The 19238-nt window shown below is 43.9% G+C and overlaps 1 protein-coding gene across 2 annotated transcripts in view; it reads right to left on the bottom strand.

The window, feature by feature from the left end:
• Nucleotides 1-1122: 1122 nt before the first annotated feature.
• Nucleotides 1123-19238, bottom strand: part of CARD11 (caspase recruitment domain family member 11) — a 116968-nt gene continuing 98852 nt past the window's right edge. For both annotated transcript variants that reach the window (XM_026793724.2, XM_026793725.2), the window contains 8 exons: nt 18582-18822; nt 18078-18174; nt 16943-17038; nt 15876-16008; nt 15170-15349; nt 13891-14015; nt 12942-13057; nt 1123-12382 (listed from right to left, as the gene is read on the bottom strand). In XM_026793724.2, coding sequence (XP_026649525.2) covers nt 12178-12382; nt 12942-13057; nt 13891-14015; nt 15170-15349; nt 15876-16008; nt 16943-17038; nt 18078-18174; nt 18582-18822 — 1193 coding nt within the window. In that variant the 3' untranslated portion in view covers nt 1123-12177. The remainder of the gene's footprint in view (nt 12383-12941; nt 13058-13890; nt 14016-15169; nt 15350-15875; nt 16009-16942; nt 17039-18077; nt 18175-18581; nt 18823-19238) is intronic.

Raw genomic sequence — 19238 nt, 5'->3', positions numbered from 1 at the left:
AAACTAAGGCTGCAGTCCCTTTCTGTCAGCTGAAGGACAGAAAGGGAGGGGTAAAGGCTTCTGTATCCCTCTGGGATTAAACCTGGCTACCAGGGGTTTGGGGAATGCTGCCTTGCAGGAGGCCAAGTCCTGGCTGTCAGCTGAGAGGTGCCACTCACCTGTGTGGAGAATGGCACAGGGCCCTTCATGCCAGGAATGCCGTGGGCTGCAGGTCACTGCTCAAGAGGAAAGGCTTGGATGGGAATGAATGCATGAACATGGCTTCTGGCTGAAATATTTAATCAATGTGCAAGTGACTTTGTGCCACCAGTGAATAACAACATTCCTCATTTTGGGTAAAAGCTGGGAGTCACATTCCAACACTATATTCAGAAAGCATCGATATATTCAGATTGCATCCGCTGATGCAGGAGCACAGGCTGTGGTCAATCACCATCCTGGTAATTTAGGAGAGTGCAGAAGAAGGAGTGCTGGCTTTTGAGTGTCTCCATGTTTGTTATTTATACACCATGTCATCTGGAGCTGGTTGTTTGCTTGTAGCTTTGGGCTGACAGTTCCCTGATTCCAAAGGCAATTCAGCCCCTGACATAAAGCAGAGGAACAATGCAGAGTTCCTGTAAAACAACAGTGCTCCCCCCACTGCTGTCAGAATGCAGGGATTAGATGCAGAATAATGCAGTCCCTGATCAAACCTGCAGCTGTAATTCAACCTCTGGACAGTGCTGATGCCATAAATTTGGGAAGAAAGTGCAGCTCAAGCGATTTGTGAACAAGAGCTGATGAGTCCAATTGAATTACAGTTGTGGGAGCAGCCGGGATCCCCCTGCACCGAATCATTACTAATGAGAGCCAGGGAGTGATTACTTACAACTTTAATGAAATTGAATTTCAATTTATACCCTTGGCTAGAAGAAGGAAAAAACATACACTGAATATTAGGGGGTGACAGGGCAAAAGTACAAACAGAAACCCAAAATATATGGATGGACAATGCATTCTCCTGGAAGAGACAAGATAAAATTTTATCTTCAAAAATAAATTCATGTTTAAGGATACAGCGAAGACTGAACAAAGCTATTCTATATAACAGATGATGAAAGATTTCAGAAGATTTCTGATGATGAAAGATTTCAGAAAGAAAATGCTCAGATGGGTTTTCTCTAAACCATTTACCATATTCAGAAGAAGGGGAACTGTTTAGCTGATTCTCAAGCCATCACTGCCCATTCTGTTGGCATGAAATCAGGAGAATGGTAACCACAAGCACCACTGACATATTCCAATCAAATAATCCCATGGAACCCTTTCTGAGCAAGCCTTCCAATTTCAGCACTGAGTAGTTATTCACCACTGGAAAGGAAAACATAATTAACATTAAATACTGGTTTCAATAGAATTTCTCAGTGCTTCCCATCACTCTGGAGGTATCACTCTGCTTTTTTAATACCTTTTTTAATATTACACCTTTCCTGCTGGTGCTACAGTAAGGCCTAGGGAGGTTAAGAAAAGTGGTTTATGAAGTTTGCTTCAGATATGGAAATGCGAGGAGAAAGAGAGGAAAAACAGAGAACTTGAGTGAGGAACACAAAATGGATGAATAAGGGAGCATTTGTGCCTTACAACACAGATCACACAAGTTTTGCAACTCAAAATGTGAATCTGCAATTGGAGGATGATAAGGAAAGTGTGGGATGTGCAGTGGAAGGTCTGAGCCATGGGGCTTGCAGCCAGGGTCACACCAATCAGGCAGAGTATGGAGAGGTGCTGAAAAATGCTCAGACTTTTGACTTTACATTCATTTTCCAGAAGGTAAATCAATATCTCTTCACCCCAGTGCACTTGTGTCATATGGCTTTCTGTTACAAGGTGACCAGGGCTCGGACATGTCTCCTCTGAACTGAAAACAGCTTAATCCAAAGGGATTTTTTTTCTGCAAAATGTCTAAAGCACTGTATTACCTCATGCCATGGGGTGATGGGATCCAACCCAGTATTTCATGTGCAACTTGACAGTCAGCAATAGGAATTATTAACTACTGCAACAGTAAAAGAGGCAAATTGAGTGGGAATTCAGTGCTATTTGCACATAGTAAACTATTTTGTTAAAAGGAGTAGTATTAAAAGGAGATTTTCCAGACAAGAGAGGATTTTCAAAGACAATGGGAGTTCTACTGGGACCAATGTTATAAGAAGAGGTGGCAAATAGCGAAGGGTCTTCAAAAATCCTTCACAAAATTCTTTCCCATTGAAATGTATTGTGGTGCACACTCATTTTCCCAGCCTCACATGCCCTCATTGATTTAGGGAGTCAAAGCTGTTTCCTGCCACCACTGGAGGGAGACCTTATTCCTTCAAAGAGCTGTAAAACTTCTGCTGCCAGACTGCACTTCAGTAAGGAAGAGTGCAAAATAATCTGGAGAAATACAGCTGCTGAATTTGATCCAGGCTGGACACGGTAAATCACAGGTTCTAATAACAATAATAATGCAGCACGAATGAAACAGTGCCAGATTAAGAGTTTAATGTTTCCACTCTGATCAATACTGCTCAAGTGAGTCTGCTGCAGGTTTCTGAAGTCAGTCCTGGTTAAATCCACCACCAGTGTCTGTACATTCCCCTCCCTCTGTCCTCACCCCCTCCCCTCACTCTCAGGATGTGCTGGCAGAAGCCATTGGTGATGTTAAATTCTCAAGCTGATATTTCCTAACCCTTTATCACACTGTGACCTTAAATCTGACCAAAAATGTTCCCATCAATGGCATTATTTTCATTTTCACTTGACCCCTATTGGCCCACTGGACTATTTTACAATCATTCAATTACCCCCACTGCTGCTGAAAACAAAACCAGGGAGAAAATAATTATTTGGTGCAGCTCAAGGTCATTGACAGCAGGAGGACAGGGAGCCATCAAGGAAGGTCTAAGCCACTGAGTGCATGGATGTACTTCAGAGAGGGGCCAGGACATACAGCTCAGCTCTAAAACCCCAAAGCTTCTGCTGGTGGAACAAAAGAAGCAGTTCTGCAAGGAAAAAAAAATTTTAAAAAGGAGCAATTCTCCCCAATGTCATGTGGCACGTTCCCACAAAGATGATGTTGCACATGTCTGCACGGACTCATTCTGCTGGGGGGTGACACAGGCATGTGTTTGCACATGCACACACTCACCCACCCTACCTAAGTTACAAAACAGCTTCTCAGCGAGATAAAACTCGTGATAAGAAAGAAATTCCTGTCTGAAGGACTCTCACGTTGCCAGTAACAGTGAAGAGCCCACGGAAGCTTCCAGCTCAGCTGACTGTCTGTGGTTTGTGTTTTGAACTTTATTAATGACATGTGCTACCACCTGAGAGCTGCCTCCTCACTCCTCAACTAGGCTGATTCTAAAATTAGTGTAGAAAACAAAGCCTTTGTTTAACATATATTCTCATCACCTCCCCACGCAACTGCATCTGACACCCACAGCTGCAGCCAACCATGAGTTTCCTGTGGTACTCACTGAATGGGGCAATTTCAGAGTAAATATAGTTCAAACACTTATAAATCTCTAGAGTGAAATCCCTGCTGTGCTGAAAATAGGAGGTTTGCCACAGATTTTTATAGTTTCTCAGCCAGTTTTAAAGTTGCCTTTGGTTCTCAGTGAGCCCTGTTAGTGGCAAGGGGAGGATTAATGTGATCTTACAGCGTGTGCCACCCTGGGTGTCCCTGCTGACCCACACGTCAGCTCCCATAAAGCACCACACACCTCCTGACAGGAATCATCTGCTCAGCCCTCATGGCTTGGATGTGCTGGCTGGACTCTGCAAGATCCAGCTTGTGAACAGTGACCTAAGACAGAGAAAAGAGGAAGGAGCAGGGGAAAAACCCATCATGACCATCAGCTCCATTAATTTTACTGCAGGACAAAATCTCCCTCTGGTACAAGCTGCTCATCCCAGCCTAAGCACAGGTGCCTGTTCTGCACCTTCCAGCTGCTTCAGCTCCAGCAGAGCTTTTGGCCAGTGCTGAGCATTTGTGAGGTGTCATCTTGGAGAGATAATTTGTGTTCAGTATCCATGACTCTCATGGATTTCCCTAGGACTCCACCTGCAGGACTTCACACACTGGTGGAGTCTCATTATCACAGCATTTCCATATGCTGTTTTATAGCAGAGAAGGTCATGGCTTAGTTGCTGGAAGAACCCACTGTTCTGACTATCACCACAGAAATAGAGCTAAAGAGAAGAGAAATTCAAATCCCTACCCCTACTGCACAGTGCAGTTCAATCTTCCTGAGGCATACAAAGTAAATAGTAGTAATAAAATGTGATAGGAAAATCAATTGGAACAAATGAAGCACTGGCTGTGCTGTATTCCAGCTCCTCTGTCCCACTGTTACCGCTCTGATTAATAAACAGCAATCTGATAATGAGCAAATCACCTCAGCACCAGGATATGGGGAAGCAAATGCTGCAGACAGGCTACAATGACAAAGCTGAATATTCCCAGTGTGTTTGGAAGGTGCTGGGCTGCTCCAGGAGGTTGGGTCAGAGACACCACAGGGCAGGCTCAGGGGGCAGAGCTCTTTGGGAGAGGAGCTGCTGTAAGCCACTGGAATTGATGTTATGTTTATAAATGTGCACTTAAAACCAGGCATCAATTTTTTACATTCATTTAATAGAAGTTTACCCCACTGGCTTTCTCTAGGGTGCAAAGATGGAGGCAACAGCCCAAAACTGGCTCTTAAAACAGTATTTTAACAATACAGAAATGTTAGTATAGAGAACTCCAACTAGGTCAGAGTCAATATCCAGCTTAGTTTCTTTCTGGTGTGCATTTAGATGGAACTGAAAGTTAATGGAATTGTGTCCATTTCTGCCAGGAATAAATCAGTTTAATTATGAGTTATTCTTTATTTCTTACTGTGTTTAATTCTTTCCTGCTCTTTCTAAATGTTCCCATGGCCGTGGCTGGAGAGTGCCTTGTGCAGCCCTTCCTGAGCAGTGTCCTGATGTGCCCTGGTGCCTGCCTAAGCTCTCTGTTAGGAATTCTCTGAGTGCTGCTGTTGGAGCAGGGGGCTGAACTTCAGCAAGTGTCAGTGCCCCTTTCTGTCTCCTTGCTGTTTTGCTAATGCCTTGGTAGATGCAATCACTGCAGGCTGTGCCACAGATCCTTGTTGGTTCCCCACGTCTGTGAGTAAAAATTATCAGATTCACTGACATTTCAGACACAGAGATGAGGAGCAGTGTACATAATTGATGTGAGACCACTGGTTGTAGGGAATTTAAATCAGGAGTAGGAGCTGTTGTCCAAAGAACTGGAAAAACCCAACTCTTGTCATCAAGAAATAGTTCCAAGAGCCAACTGCTGACCACAAGGAGGCTATTCTACCAATATGTGAAAAAGAAATGTATGGGACAAGGGATGAAGGAGAAATTTTAGTTGTAAAGTGGAATTTTTCCAGATGCTAAAGTGTTAAAATGGCTATTTTGGCAGCACCCTGGAAAGTCAGGATGGCTGCTGTATCCAAGGGAGAGACGGAAGGACTGGTAACTATTACTGCTCAGATTACTTTGCAGCAATTAATTCACATATCCTCTGAGAACAAGGGGAGCAAGCTACTTCCCATGTCTCTTCCACATTCCATCCCAGTTCCACTACTTTGCTCTATTTCCCATTTTCCCTGGTGGGAGCCCTGGTTCCTCACCCCTGGGAGGTGCCCCTCCATTCTGCACAGGCTCCTGACAGGGCTGCAGGGGAATCTCTCCCTGGTTCCCTCCAGAACCGCTCACCTGCAGGCTGCTCCTGCCCTGCTGGTGGCACTGGGGGCTGCAGGTCCTTTCCTGCTTTGTCTTTGCCAGGCATAATGGGGATCCTCTGAAAAAGCCACCTCTCCATCTTTGTCTTTCTGCATCTGCACTTTGGAAGAAAATCAATATTGCTGTTTGTTGCTAAATTATCAGACAGCTTTTGATGCTAATATCTGATGAAGCAGACACGCTGTTGTAGATAGTTACTCTCAAGCAGGTTCTCTATCATCTACCATCTGCTTTTAAAAGTGTCTTTTTTTCCCTTTTTCCCAGTGACTAATGGTGCATTTAACCCTGGAGAGCCTCTGATCTGAACATCAGACAGCTTCTGCAGCAGAGGAACAGAAAAAAGGACGTGGGGGAGGGAGGGTGGATGAGCTTCCTGTTGTTCTAACTTGGCTTACTGGTAGGGTTCTCCAATCAGACTAGAAATCTCACCACTGAAGGCAAGTCCCACTCAAACCCTTGATCCAGCTGCCAGCTGGCATCACCCCCCATGCAGAGCCTTGGCACAGAGCAGTGCAGCCCAGGGGAGCCAGGCTGTGCCATTGGCCTGTGTGGACAGGTGCCCTCAGCTCTCTGTCACCTCCTGCATTGTACAGGGACAGTGACAGCACCTTCTTAAAGAAGCATCAGTTCTAGAGGTGAAATCTGCAGGGATGCCAGGCCTTCTGTTTGCTTCTGCAAGGAATCAATGAAAAGTCTGTAAGAATGGCACAGATTCATCAGAATTTGTGTCTGGGGTTGTCTCTGAGGGTTAAACAGAGCTTTACAGAGATAGCAAGTGTGATTTCTGGGAGCATGGCAGAATTCTGCAGTGCCTGAAGTACATGGATGAAATCTCATGCCACCATCTTTCAGCACTGCCTTGGCTGGATCAGGTTTTCTTGCCAGGAAAGAGCTGGGCAGAATGGTGACTCCAGTAGCTGCAGGTGCTGTGTGGGCAGGACTGGCACAGCAGGGTCACTGTCACTCCTGCTGTACCAGGAGGGTGTCTCAGACAATGACTATACTGCCACCCAAGCTGCCAGCGCTCAAGAACCCCTATTCACTGTGCCTGAACCAAAACTCACAATGGGTTTGGTCTCCAAAACCAAAGGCACGTGGCCTTGATCCATGGGTGAGCCTCGTTTTTCTTCTACGGATGAGTCTGGAAAAGCAGAAGGTTCTCCTGGAATTGCTGCTTCAATTGACAGCCATCCCTGATGTGGTGGTGCCCTGGTGAGGGACCTCAGGGCTGCACATGGAATCAGCCCCGGTGGGACACAGGGTGCAGAGCAAGCAACTCTGGAAACTGAGCAAGAAGGAGAAAGGGGGGAGTCAAAGTCACTTACAAGCAGTGAATCACAATCTCCTGTTTGATATTGTGTGTCTCTTTGTGAGGTACTGTTCAATTCTCAGAGCTGAACAAGAGCAAAGGAGATGGAAACGGCACCAAAGGGGAACACATTGTCACGGTCTAAGCTGATTAAGGCTGAATGACTTGGAATACACAATACAAATAACTGCAAAATCCTAGAATGTTGCTCTCCCAGAAGCCCTAAACTCCTGTGTCTTGCTTTTGCAGTCTCCAGGGAAGAGTTTAACAAGTGCTGCTGAGGCAGCCCAGCCCAGGCAGGGCTGGAGAAGCTGCGAGCAGCTCCAGGGCTCAGCAGTGCCCGACCGCAGCCTTGTGCTGAGCTCTCAAACCCTGGGCCATGAAAATAGCTTGGCACAAAGAATACAGAAACCTCTAACAGGTTTACAGGCATTTTTCCAGCTTTGGCATCTATCTCCACTTTAAGTTTGTAGGCACAAGTCTGCTTTGTGTGTGTTCCTACCCCCCTGCAAATTGTGCTGCCAGAGCTGTCTGTGCTGCAGCCGGACCGATTGACAGCTTTGCCTCCAGCCAGAATTCTCATTCAAAGGAATATCCAATTCTGTGTAATAAAGTTTGCATGAAATTTTTACCTGCAACAATTCCCCAATGTGCTGAACTGCATGATACTGACTCATACAATACATCATTTTAGCAGCAGAGTTAAACAAAACGCAAAGCCAGACTCAGTTGGATTTTTCTCTTGTGATCACAGGTATTATACCACATGTGAGAGCTGTAAGCCATTACTTCCATTATTTTGTAGTATGTAAACATCAAATACAACAAGTGTTTCAATCAAATCAAATGTTTAAATGTAGATTTTTTTAAAAGGTTTCACCTAAAAATATAAAAATTAATCCCAAAAATGTTTTCAGAAAAAAGATTAAAAGTATGTGAAATATTGAAAATGACTGCTTCAGTATTATTGAAATACTTTAAATTTTTTCAAAATGAAATGTTAGAATGAAAGAATTTCCATAGGCATTTGATTTAGATGAAAACATATTTTCTAACAGAACAATATTCCATTGAAAAAATTTCCAATTGCATTTTCTAGTGGGCAATTTTTCAATGACATTTTCAGAAGAACAATTTGCATTTGAAAAATTTTCCAACAAGCTCTTGTGAGCTCTTAAAGGCAAGAAGTAGTTTTCAAATAATCCATTTTGAAAGGCAGTTATTATTCTATGTTTTCTGCCTTTTACAGTAAAAGCAGCAGACCAAACATAGGGCAATTTCCAGGCTTTCTATTACCTCCTTTCTAACTTAAAATACAAACTGCTGAGAAATGTTCCCAGACTTCAATTAAAATCCATGAGTGATTTTAAAATGGGTTGTGCTGTGAATGTTGCTTACCGCAGGTAGGGATCCACACCTGGGCCTGAGCTCTGGTGTCCAAGCACAGCCTCCAGCTCCAAATCAGGTCTGCAGCTTGAATGTCGCTCTTTAGACTGATTTAGAGAATGTATCTGAATTTTGGTGGTACCTACAAGTTCAGTTATTGACCCCAAATCTCATATCAAGTGCTGTCTAAAATACAGAAACAACCAGAGAATAACTCAACATTAAACTTGTCCCATTCTAACCGTGGGATGAGATCAAGTGGAGAATCTGCTTGAGGTCCCATTGTGACACTGTTTACAGGGAACATTTCCAACATTTCCAATTCCCATTTTGTTTTCTTAATTGTTGTCCCAGTTTTTCAGCCACGCAACCCCTACTGAAGCTGGTTGTGCCTGCTGGGCTTTTGTGCATGTGCTGAGTCCAGGTTTGTGTAACTGGGATGTGCATGTGAGGAGGGATGTGGCCTAAGGTGATACCTTACCGGGGAGATTTAGCAGAATGGAAAATACCACAATGATCTACAGCCCAAATTCCAAGTCTGCACTTCAAATCTGCTGGTTCAGAACTTGGAATCCACACTGATTCAAGCACTCTGACATTCAGGGAAAATCATGGCCTCTTTTCAAGATCTGAATGTGTTTCAAAAGGTGCAGGGGTTAATTTCCTTCAGTTGTGAGGGACAGCTCTTGGCTCCAGAGCAGAGGCACCTCCCAGCCAGTGTAAATGACTGTGGCCCCTTTTGTTACGTGCTCCACTCCAGCTCCAGATCTGCTCTTGGAGTTCACACCCACAAGTCAAGAGGGAACAGAGTTTTCAGTCCTCCTCCACCAAGTCACAGAGAGATGAGGCTTGTGCAGGGTACAGCACTCAGCTGTGCCATGAATTGCACTGGACAGGCTCTGGTTGTTTTGCATCACATGAGCAGACAACCACAATGGGTCTGCAGAGCTGGGAATTTACAGATGCACTTGGATTTGAGAAGAAAGGTTTGCTCCATGTTTCCATTTCTCTCTTGTTTCACAGAAATAATTAGATCTCTTGTTCTCTGCCTCAATCTCTACTTCCACTTTTCCCATAAGGTGGTTTAGCTGCCCCAAATTACAGATCAAAGAGGTAAATGCTAAAGGCCAGGCTAATTCTCTCATTTCTTGCTGTATCTATGAAAACCTCAGACAGTTCAGAGGGCAATTCATCTCACCCTTAGATAGCCATCTCCAGTAAGTCAGAGAAACAGCTCTTTGGAGGTGAATCTCTTCTCACTGCAAAGGAACCTCCTCCAGAGTTTGGCATATGCCTTTGCTGTGCCGAAAGTGGAGTGGGACAAATCACATCTGCAGCTTTGTCCATGCAAAGAGACATAAAGCTGTGGGGAGAGGAGATCAGTGCAGAAACAACCACGGCATTCTGAGGCAGTCCATCCCCTCTGCCCCACCTGCCATCTGCTGCAGCCATTCCAGCAGATGGCAGCGATCCCCATGGCACAGCCGGTGGCACACGGACATCCTCTATGTGCTGGCCACTGAGCAGTCAGAGCAGTCAGCTGCTGGCTCCTGGAGGCATCTGACGCTGACCTAGCTGAACTTTTTGCTGAAGCAGCTGAGAAATGTTCCTGCAGTCCCTCCCATTGCTCAGCTGCGGACTCAAAGCTTTCACAAGAGGGGCAGGAACAAACCACAGGCAGCTGTTACACGAGGCTGCATTACCAGGACATTAGGAATGAATGCAAAATGCTCCTGCAAGGCTTAGTTCTTCCAACTGATGCTTTCTTATTTCTGCTTGAGCTACAGAGGATCTCTGAAGAATCATCCAATTTGTTCTATATATACCCCAACTGGTTGTTATTCTTTGCCCTGGAGGGAGTTGCAAATTGTTTGTGCAGCCTGTCCTTTTTGTAAAGAGATGGCACATGGAAGTATCCCCCTGCTTGCACAGTCCAAGCAGATGGCACTGGGCAGGTAAAAAGCTATTCTCTGAGAAGTGCTAGCTATGAACATTCTTTCAAACATTAATAACTTGAGAAACACAGCAGCAGCAATTAGATGTAAAGTGACATAAATTACTTCTCGAAGAGTCCATTAGTTAAAAAATGATATGCATAAAAGAGAAGAACATAAAAGAAAAGCGCAGTCCCAAAAGCCAACATGAGCTGACCCAGTCTACCTGAGAGACACCCACAGCAGAAGTTTGTTGCAAAGACAAGGGAGCAGCTAATCTAGTGAAGGCAACCAGGCCAGATGTTCTGTTTAGATTCCGATTGTTTTTTATTGCCTGCTACTGCACATCAGCCCACAGCACCAAGATGGGGGACTGAGGATGAATGCAGAAGGAAAGGAAATTTGTTATTAAATGCATCTTAAAAGGGAGGGATATGGCAAGGAATGAAGGATCTAAGGACAATGGGATGGACCACTCTTCATCTGTAGGTCAATTTTTATTGCATTTCAGATCAGCAATTGCGCGAGTCATTATTATCGGGTCAGTTTTATTGGATCAATTTGGCAATCTCAGTACAGCGTCTAATGCTGAGAGGAAAGATTTCAAAGCCTGAAGAGATTTAGGAGTATAAGTCACACTCATGAGCAGTGGGACTTAAACTCTTTGAGGACTTAAGTGCTTTTGAAAATGGGACATGGTGTGCTCAGCCCTACACACACTTGTGGAAGCATTATCCCACTTGGCCACAGCTCAGCGCGGTGCCCGCCGGGCTCCTCGCTGCTGCTCATGGCACACAGGTCAAGGACTGAGTGGTTCACAGCAATTACTGGCTTATGATATCCTCCTTTTCTTCTTCTAAGAATAGTCCCTCCTGTTGAGAGCGGGCATGTTGGCAGGCAATGATGTTGTAGAGAAATATTTCAGTGAAGAAACAGAGAAACCTGTTGTCTGAAGAAAGCACCGTGGTATTTTCCATGAGTAAAAAGATGTTAAAAACTGAGGGATGTACAAATGAATACAATGCAGAGGCAGGAATAAACTAAATGAAATGTTGGCAGATGTGGAAAGATCTGATGTGCCACTGGGACAGTGAAGTCTGTTTTCCTGTAAGCGCCAGGACTACAAAGGAAACCTGCGAAACTGTTAAATAAAACTGGGGTTTCAAAAGAAAGAGAAAATTTTCATTTTAGTTAATGCCAGGAGGAATAGTTATTTTCTTCTCTTTTGATTAAAAAGGCTGAAAATGGCTGTGGAGAACCAGGGCTACAGAGCTGCTCTGTCCATCAGCAGTTGTGTTGCTGCTGCTCCCAACCAGCCTTCAGCTTCCTCAGCTGGGTATGTTCAGAATCTCATCTCAGGGAGGTGTGGGGCACATCTCAATTCCGCATTCTGCACCCCAATCCCCATGCCTTATCCCTTTCAGATTCCACATATTTTGAACATAATAAATTACCCCAAGCTCCTGCTCAAGATCTTTGTCCTCACTTGTTAAACAGGTGCTGTCCCTTAAGAAATGCCAGTGGATCAGAAATTGTGGTGGCCCCACAGCCTGGATCCCAGCATCTGAGACTCTGGCTCTTCAACACAACTCCAGTCCCGTTCCAGACATGCATCCTGCCAGCAGGGAGTGCCCCAGCAGCAAGGGTGAAACAGGAGTGAGCTCTGGGCACCCAACCAGAGGATTCTGAGGAGCCCTGCTCCACCTGGACGTGTCCTTTCCTCACCAAAGAGCTCCGTGTTCCTGAGGGCTTTCATAGCTGATCCTCATCCACCCAGATGGTTTTCCGCTGCTCCTCCCCGATCCTGTCCTTTATTGTCCGGATGAGATCCTCAATGCTGCTCCAAGCCTCTGCCTCCACAGAGGCATAAAGGCAGGGCAGTGCCTCCAGTTCCTTCTCCTTCAGGCGGCACATCCGTAAAAACTCATCCTCAGTCTCTGGCTTTGGCAGCAGCTTCCTGTATCAAATGAGCAGACCAGAAATAAATGTCTTGGATTTTAAGTTAATCCTGTAGTCCCAGCTGTCCCATCAAGAATTTATTTTCTCCTAACTACTTACAAGCAATAAAAGCAGTGAAGAATGCAGCTACTGCAGGTCTACCATCCCTTTACCTCCATGCTGCCCCCAAGGAGAAATATTTGCTATGGGGAAACAATTTCAGAGGATTGAATGGAGGGAGAGTGCAAGTGTTTACGAGCTCTCCTCTTCCAGCTTGCATTACCTTAAGAAATGCTGTGGGAGTGCTGAGCATGGAGAAAACCACATTTTCTTCGGTCTCATCCTCCCACAATGCTCATTGCCACCAGTGACAGTGAAAGAGTACCAGATTTGGGGAATTCCTGCTTTCTCCAGTTGTAAGATTTCAGGGAGGAGTCATGGGAGGAAATAGTGCACATAGAAGTACCAGATGGAGAGGATGAGGGTCTTTATTTCTCTCAGTGAGAACATTATTGGACTCAAGAATTATTCACTGAATAAGATGGAACATCAAATATGCAAAAGGTTTGACATGTTACCTGAACCTCTTGATGTTTTTCTCTGAGACTCTTATAAAGAGAACAATAGGATATATCTTGGCTTTGATTAAATCCTTCGTGCAGCTTATTCCAGCTTCCAGGAGACAATGCTTGTTCTAAAAACAAAGTCATAACAGTGTCACAAAGGAAAATTCACTGCTGTGGAATCTCAAGATAATGATATCTATCCCTTATGGGGTGATTTGGAAGCCTCTCTATTTACCATTGTACTGATTTAAAACCTTTTAATCAAATATACATTTAAAGTCCAGCTCCTCCTACTGGCTTAAAACTTGTCAGTCAAATAACAGCTGAGCTTAACAGCTTTCTAAAAAGGTTCAAAATGGAAATGGAATGCTCTAAAGATGAAAAGTATGATAAAACACCAGTTTTACATATAGACCCAAACACACAGACTTGCTTTTTGTTCAGAAAGAACATCTACTGCAACTACTTGTGAGACAAAAAACCATCACTTTAATTCTCTTTTTTTTCCATGCTGTGCATCAAATCTAGTCTACTTGACATCAGATCTCTGTCTTGGGCATTGTTATCTTTGTTCTGTACACCCTTGTGTCTGGGTTTCAGGCTTCTCTTTCCTTTGTCTAGGTCCTTGTATCTCTTACTCTCTCGTGTATTCATATATACTTATGATATGAAAAGGAAATGAATAAAGGATGGAGCACAGAAAATGAAAGGATATTTAGCTGCATCTATGTGGGTCATCACAGGGAACGAGGGAGAACATAAAAGGATATGGCTGAGGATGGGAAAGAAAAGGAAAAGTAAGAGCACAAATAAAAGCCATTTGGGGGAATAAATAAAAATCTGAGACTGAAAGAGGGCAGGAGAGAGAATGTGCAACTGTAAATTGGTCAGTCTGATATGCAGGACATTGCAGAGGGGTTCCCAGAGAGCCCAGAGAAGGGACACAGAGCACTGTGAGCACCTTGGCAGCAACAGCCTCGATGTTGGCAGGTACAATACATTCATACGTGTTCAGATTCTTTTCTCTGCTGAAGATGACAGTCTCTGTCCTTTGCTTCCTTAAGAACTCTTCCTTTGTTACAATATCTAAGAAGAGATGTGGATGGGGACAGAATCAAATTTACAGCAGCAGAACATACAGAAAAGTATCCAGCAGTACTTCACATGGGATGTAAGGATGTTCAGGGAAGGAGGATGAGCAATGAATTGTCTTAACAGCTGCCTCATTTCTTCCATTGAATTCAATTAAAGCCTAATCTGATCACAGCTGAGCATCTCAGCTATATCCTGCACCAATGAGTCCTTGGGCAATTACTACAACACTATGAAGGCATTAAATTAAAACAGTAAATACAATTCCAGCACCTAATGTTATATAGTAGCAGTTCAGGGATGGAGGATGCTGAGAAGTGCTAAAAAAAGGTGGTCTCTTCAGCACAGGATCCTAAAACAAGAATTTAGTGTTCCAACATTTGTGTTTAAAGTTTCCAAAAAATTTGGCTTAGGTTGCAATGTGTGATACTGGCCCCCTTGTGAATTGCAGCTCTACATCAAAGCTTTTGTTTTATGTTGCAAGACAGAGGATATTTATTATAATACTTAACTTCTCAGTTTCTCTGTCTGGATGACTGTAAGGCTGCATACTATGCTGTGAGTATTCAATATTAGTGTAAAAATGAAACGTCAGCTCTGTTTAATGCTGGGTTGTATACAATCCTGCCCTGCAGCCATCACGGCACTGCGTACTGCTTTAATAGTAAATACTTAGCATGGAAGAAAATCAGTCTTTCCAGTAGATCAAATGCACAATCTTCACAGCTTGGATGAGACAGAAACCTAAAGTTGCTCTAGGGAAGATATTCCTCATAATAGCAAATACTAGAAACAAATTAATCAAAATTTCACATTGCCTAGATATGCAGTATGCAAACAGTATGCAAACAGAAAGAGCACTCACAGCATTTCAGTCTCTGAGGGGCAGCCTAGCAACCACACAGCATACACATGGATAATATTTATAGACACAGAATCTCATAACCATGTGTACTGGCTGTCTCAAAAACATTCAAATATCCCAGATAGTCTCAAAAAGCAGGATTTACAGCTACACATCACTCTGATGTGACTCAAAGTACCTCAAGCAACTCTCACATGTGCATTCCCCTACGTGTGCACGCATATATATGTCCGTATTTCCAACACTGAGAGCTGACAGTCATGGCCCTCTCTTATCCCATTACCTGGCTTGCATATGTTGAATTCCAGGGCACCTCCAGAGTTGAGAAGCTTCTGCACCAAGGGCTTGGCCAGCATGGTGGGGGTGAAGAGCACGGGGCGCCTGCGCTCACAGTGGATGGGTCTCACCAGGCTGTAAGGGATCAGACTGAGCTTCTTGTCCAGTTCACTCTCTGAATCCAAATCTGAGCAAGGAACAAGACATTTATCCTCTGGGCTCCTCTCCATTAATATTGGATTAAAAAAAAGGAGACACACACGAACCAGAAATGGCATGGTTAGTCATACTGGTCCTCCTTCCCTTTTACTGGGGTTGTCATTACTGTACTCACAGCACTATGATGTCCAATCTAATACTAAATAATTCAACTGCCTTTTGCTTTCAAGGGATTATTTCTTAACCTCTTCAACACAACATTTGCTTGGAGACTCTCTGCTTGTTAGCTTGACTTACTCCAAGTTAAATGTTTTGGAGCAAAAGGCAAGAAAGCACCTAGGAAGAAGTGCCAGCCAAACAGGACATTTCAGTGGCCTAAAGCTGCCCCAAGCTCTTTTAGCAAAATCAGTTTTGGTCACAGTTGCTGTTGAACTTTTGCAGAGGGAGCACAAATGCAAGACCTGTGATACATTTCACAGCCATGCTGTTCTGTAGATGTGTATGTAGGCCTTTGTGTCAGTGCTATGTGTGTAAAGGCTATTTTAGATTTTTACCTTCCAATTTATCAGGCAGCTGCTTCTTCCCTTCGGATGAGCTCAGTGCCAGACCTGAGGGCCAGCCTGTGACAATGCGGACCCGCTCGTTGCTGTTCATTCGTTTGTATTTGTTCTCAGACCTACTGACAAACTAAAAAGGTGAACAAAAAAAAGAGAGATTTGAACCTCATTTTTTGCATTATTTACCCTCCCATGTATTCATCAGCCAACGCTCATTACCTACAAGATCTGAATCACTTGTGTCTGTCAAAGACAGGACTCCATGGATCTGTGGACTGAATTCTAAGACTCTTTAAATATCATAGATCTATTTCAGAGCCTGTGTTAATCCCCTCTGGGATTTGTTGTTTTGTTCTCTGCTCTTAAGAGGCATGTTTTCCCTTCACAGAGCTCCCTGCTATCATCAGTACAAGCACTGATGTGTATATCATACACAGAGTATATGCACAAATGTATCACAGGCTATACCCAAACTGCCTCTTCTTTGCTCTACCAGAGAGACTTAAAACCTCCCAAATGGCATCTTTTTACAGTCATTTTACATGAGAAATAGGCTTCATGCTTTCCTTCCTCATCCACCCACCTATTCCTCTATCCAAACATAAACTCCTCCTGTGTATTTGCTAACCTTTCCCTATCACCTTCCTTCTCAAAGCTTTATCTTTCACCCATACACTCTCTGTCATTCTCAGAGTCACTGGCCCACAATTACAGGACTATTTTCTGATGGAGTCCTATCTCAGACACTTGAAGATTTGATCTAGCCCACTGGATTTGTCCTTATGGTACAAACAAAGCACATTTCAGCCTCTGATAGCAGATGTGTGGGATTCCTCGAGGTACATCCATAATGGAAGCCATGCTCTTGAAAACAAACACCCCACATCACAACAGAAAACACAACCCATCCTTTCTCATGCATTAAATCTCTTTTGATAGGAATAAATTCCAATACAACCTCTAGACCTGAGCTGGGACTTCTGGGCAAATTAGGATAGCCTGAGAATATCTACAGTTCAGATCCACTATTTCAGAGATTGCACTGAGGATTTGAACTTTATTACCTGTAAAATCTGGCCCAAAAGAAAGCTTGCTCTGGATAGGCGAGGGCTGGTTTTGGGGTCACTCTGCAGGGCAGGCTCCTCTGGCTGCAATGTATTCTGGTAAAAAATAATTCAGGAGATCTTCTCATCCCTGCTCTTTTTTGTATTTTTTAATCATAAAATTTGAGAAACAAAAAAAGCCAAACCAGATATTTTCTATTTCCAATAAAAGGGATAGTAATTTCTACCTATCCCAAATACAATGTTCTAAACAAACAGTGGGCATGGCACGGCCTGTGCTGACAAACATTGCCTTTTCATTGCTCTTCACATTCCTTTGTTCATAGACTGCTCTCCACACCTAAGAAAGAGATAATTTCTGCACTAAGAAAGAGCATGCACAGCTTTTGCTTTCACAAGCACCTCTGCCAGTGATCTCTGTCCCTATGATCAGTGAGGCCGTGAGCACAGAAGGAATGTGTGACACTCAGCCTTGACTGAAATCAAGCACAAGCACTGTCTACCTATGTCTGTAAAACTTAGAAGCATGAATGTCTCCCAGACTCTAAAAATAACTTATGGTAACTAACACACCAGGAAGGCAGTTTTAATTATGTAAAAATGGAATTTTGGGGTCTAAAAATGCTTTTAGTGATGGAAAGGGGAAAATTTGAAGGGCTGCTGTGTGTGAAGGCCTGATTATCCCAATTCTCTCCACAGCATCCAGGATGGAAGAGACAGGTCTTTCTAAAGAGGGACAACAGACTCTATGGCTTAGAGGCTTATTCACCACAGGAGAGAAAGAATTCTGCTTATTAACTGCAAGGACACAGCTTATTCCTCATGTGTACATGCAGATGCATTCAATGTTTACAGGTAGTGAAGCATGAGAAGGGTGACTAACACACAGAACACAGTTTGGACTTTTTGAGTGTAGTCCCTCCTAGCTGAAGGGTGAATAGTGAGCTAGAGCTGGGTTCATTCCCAGGGACAATATTATTTAAAGCAAACAGAAGGTGCCCATTGCCTGATACAATCAAAACCTACAGAGAGTGTAAACAGGATTTTCTGTAAAATGATGATGAAAAATGAAAAATGAAAAACCAATAGCAGGGGAGTATGAGGTGTTAAAAGGACTTTGTTGGCAGACACTTACCCGCAGGGCCCGTAGGGTGTTGTAGGAGTTTTCTGTCTCATCTTTGCTTCCTCTGTGCATCAACCGCTGCAGCTTCACCAAAAGGAGTTGCTGGGCTCTGAAAGAAAGGATGAAATCACACAGATCAAGATATTTTTGAAAGCACTCACAAGAAAGCTGGATTGCATCGGGTTTGTGCCTACAGAAAAGATGAAATAGAAATAGCAGTGAGGACTGACTGCACCATGCAGTAAAGGCAGGAGCAAAACAATAGGAAGGACTGCAGTTCAGTAAAGAACTAAAGAATATCCATGGAATATTTGCATATGATACTTTTTGAGGGACTCCATTTTTTCAGGTAACATCTGGAATCTCTGTTCTTAAGTTTTAGAGCTCATACTATAGTTTTACATCAGATCTTATCTCAAAATTTAAGACATAGACACCTCTTTCCTTACAGCAGTAATTAAGTTCCCTGTTTCTAGATCCCTGCTCTCAGTCATGGTCACTCAGTATCACTCTCACCTGCTGTAGCTGGGAATGGTCCCCATCTCCAGGTCCCTGTCAGTGAAGGGATCCACCCTGGCACACAGCCACTCACACCTGCCCTGGTACATGGTGTCCAGAATGTGGACAATCTCATCACATTTCACGGACAGGGAGCAGCAGTCCAGCTGGCTGGAGATGTTCAGGTTGAGGCGGATGTGGAACGAGTCCCCCGAGGTGATGAGCCCCTCCTCCAGCTCCGACAGCAGCTTGCGGTACCCTGCAGCAGGAGGGAAGGGTGAGGCAGGAGCTCTCACTGCTGCTGCTTTCCCTCTGGGAAAAGCCACAGCACAAACTCCTGAGGTTCCTCTGAGAGAGGTTTGTACTTCCAGAGTGCTGCTTGCAGGAGTTCATGGGCCTGCACCTCAGAGACACTGAGGGCACTGGCTCAGGGACAGCCCATGCTGCTGCTGTCAGCTCTGTGGGAATATTCTCATTATAATGCTACTTTTAGGTAACTCCATTCTCAGTACTCCCCACATGACCTGTGGAACAAAGAACTTCTCAGCAAAGACACAGACACAGATACAGCTCTGCCCTCTAAGTACCGCGTGAGTTCTGCCACCAATTTTAATGACAAGCTATTCTCCTTATTATTAGCTCTAATTGGCAATCCCAGAATCTATAACATGCTTT

The sequence above is a fragment of the Zonotrichia albicollis genome, chromosome 16 (assembly GCF_047830755.1).
Source record: "Zonotrichia albicollis isolate bZonAlb1 chromosome 16, bZonAlb1.hap1, whole genome shotgun sequence".
Classification (NCBI taxonomy): Eukaryota; Metazoa; Chordata; class Aves; order Passeriformes; family Passerellidae; genus Zonotrichia; species Zonotrichia albicollis.
Note: the sequence above shows the minus strand (reverse complement) of the source record. Positions and strands in the feature narration are given on the sequence as shown.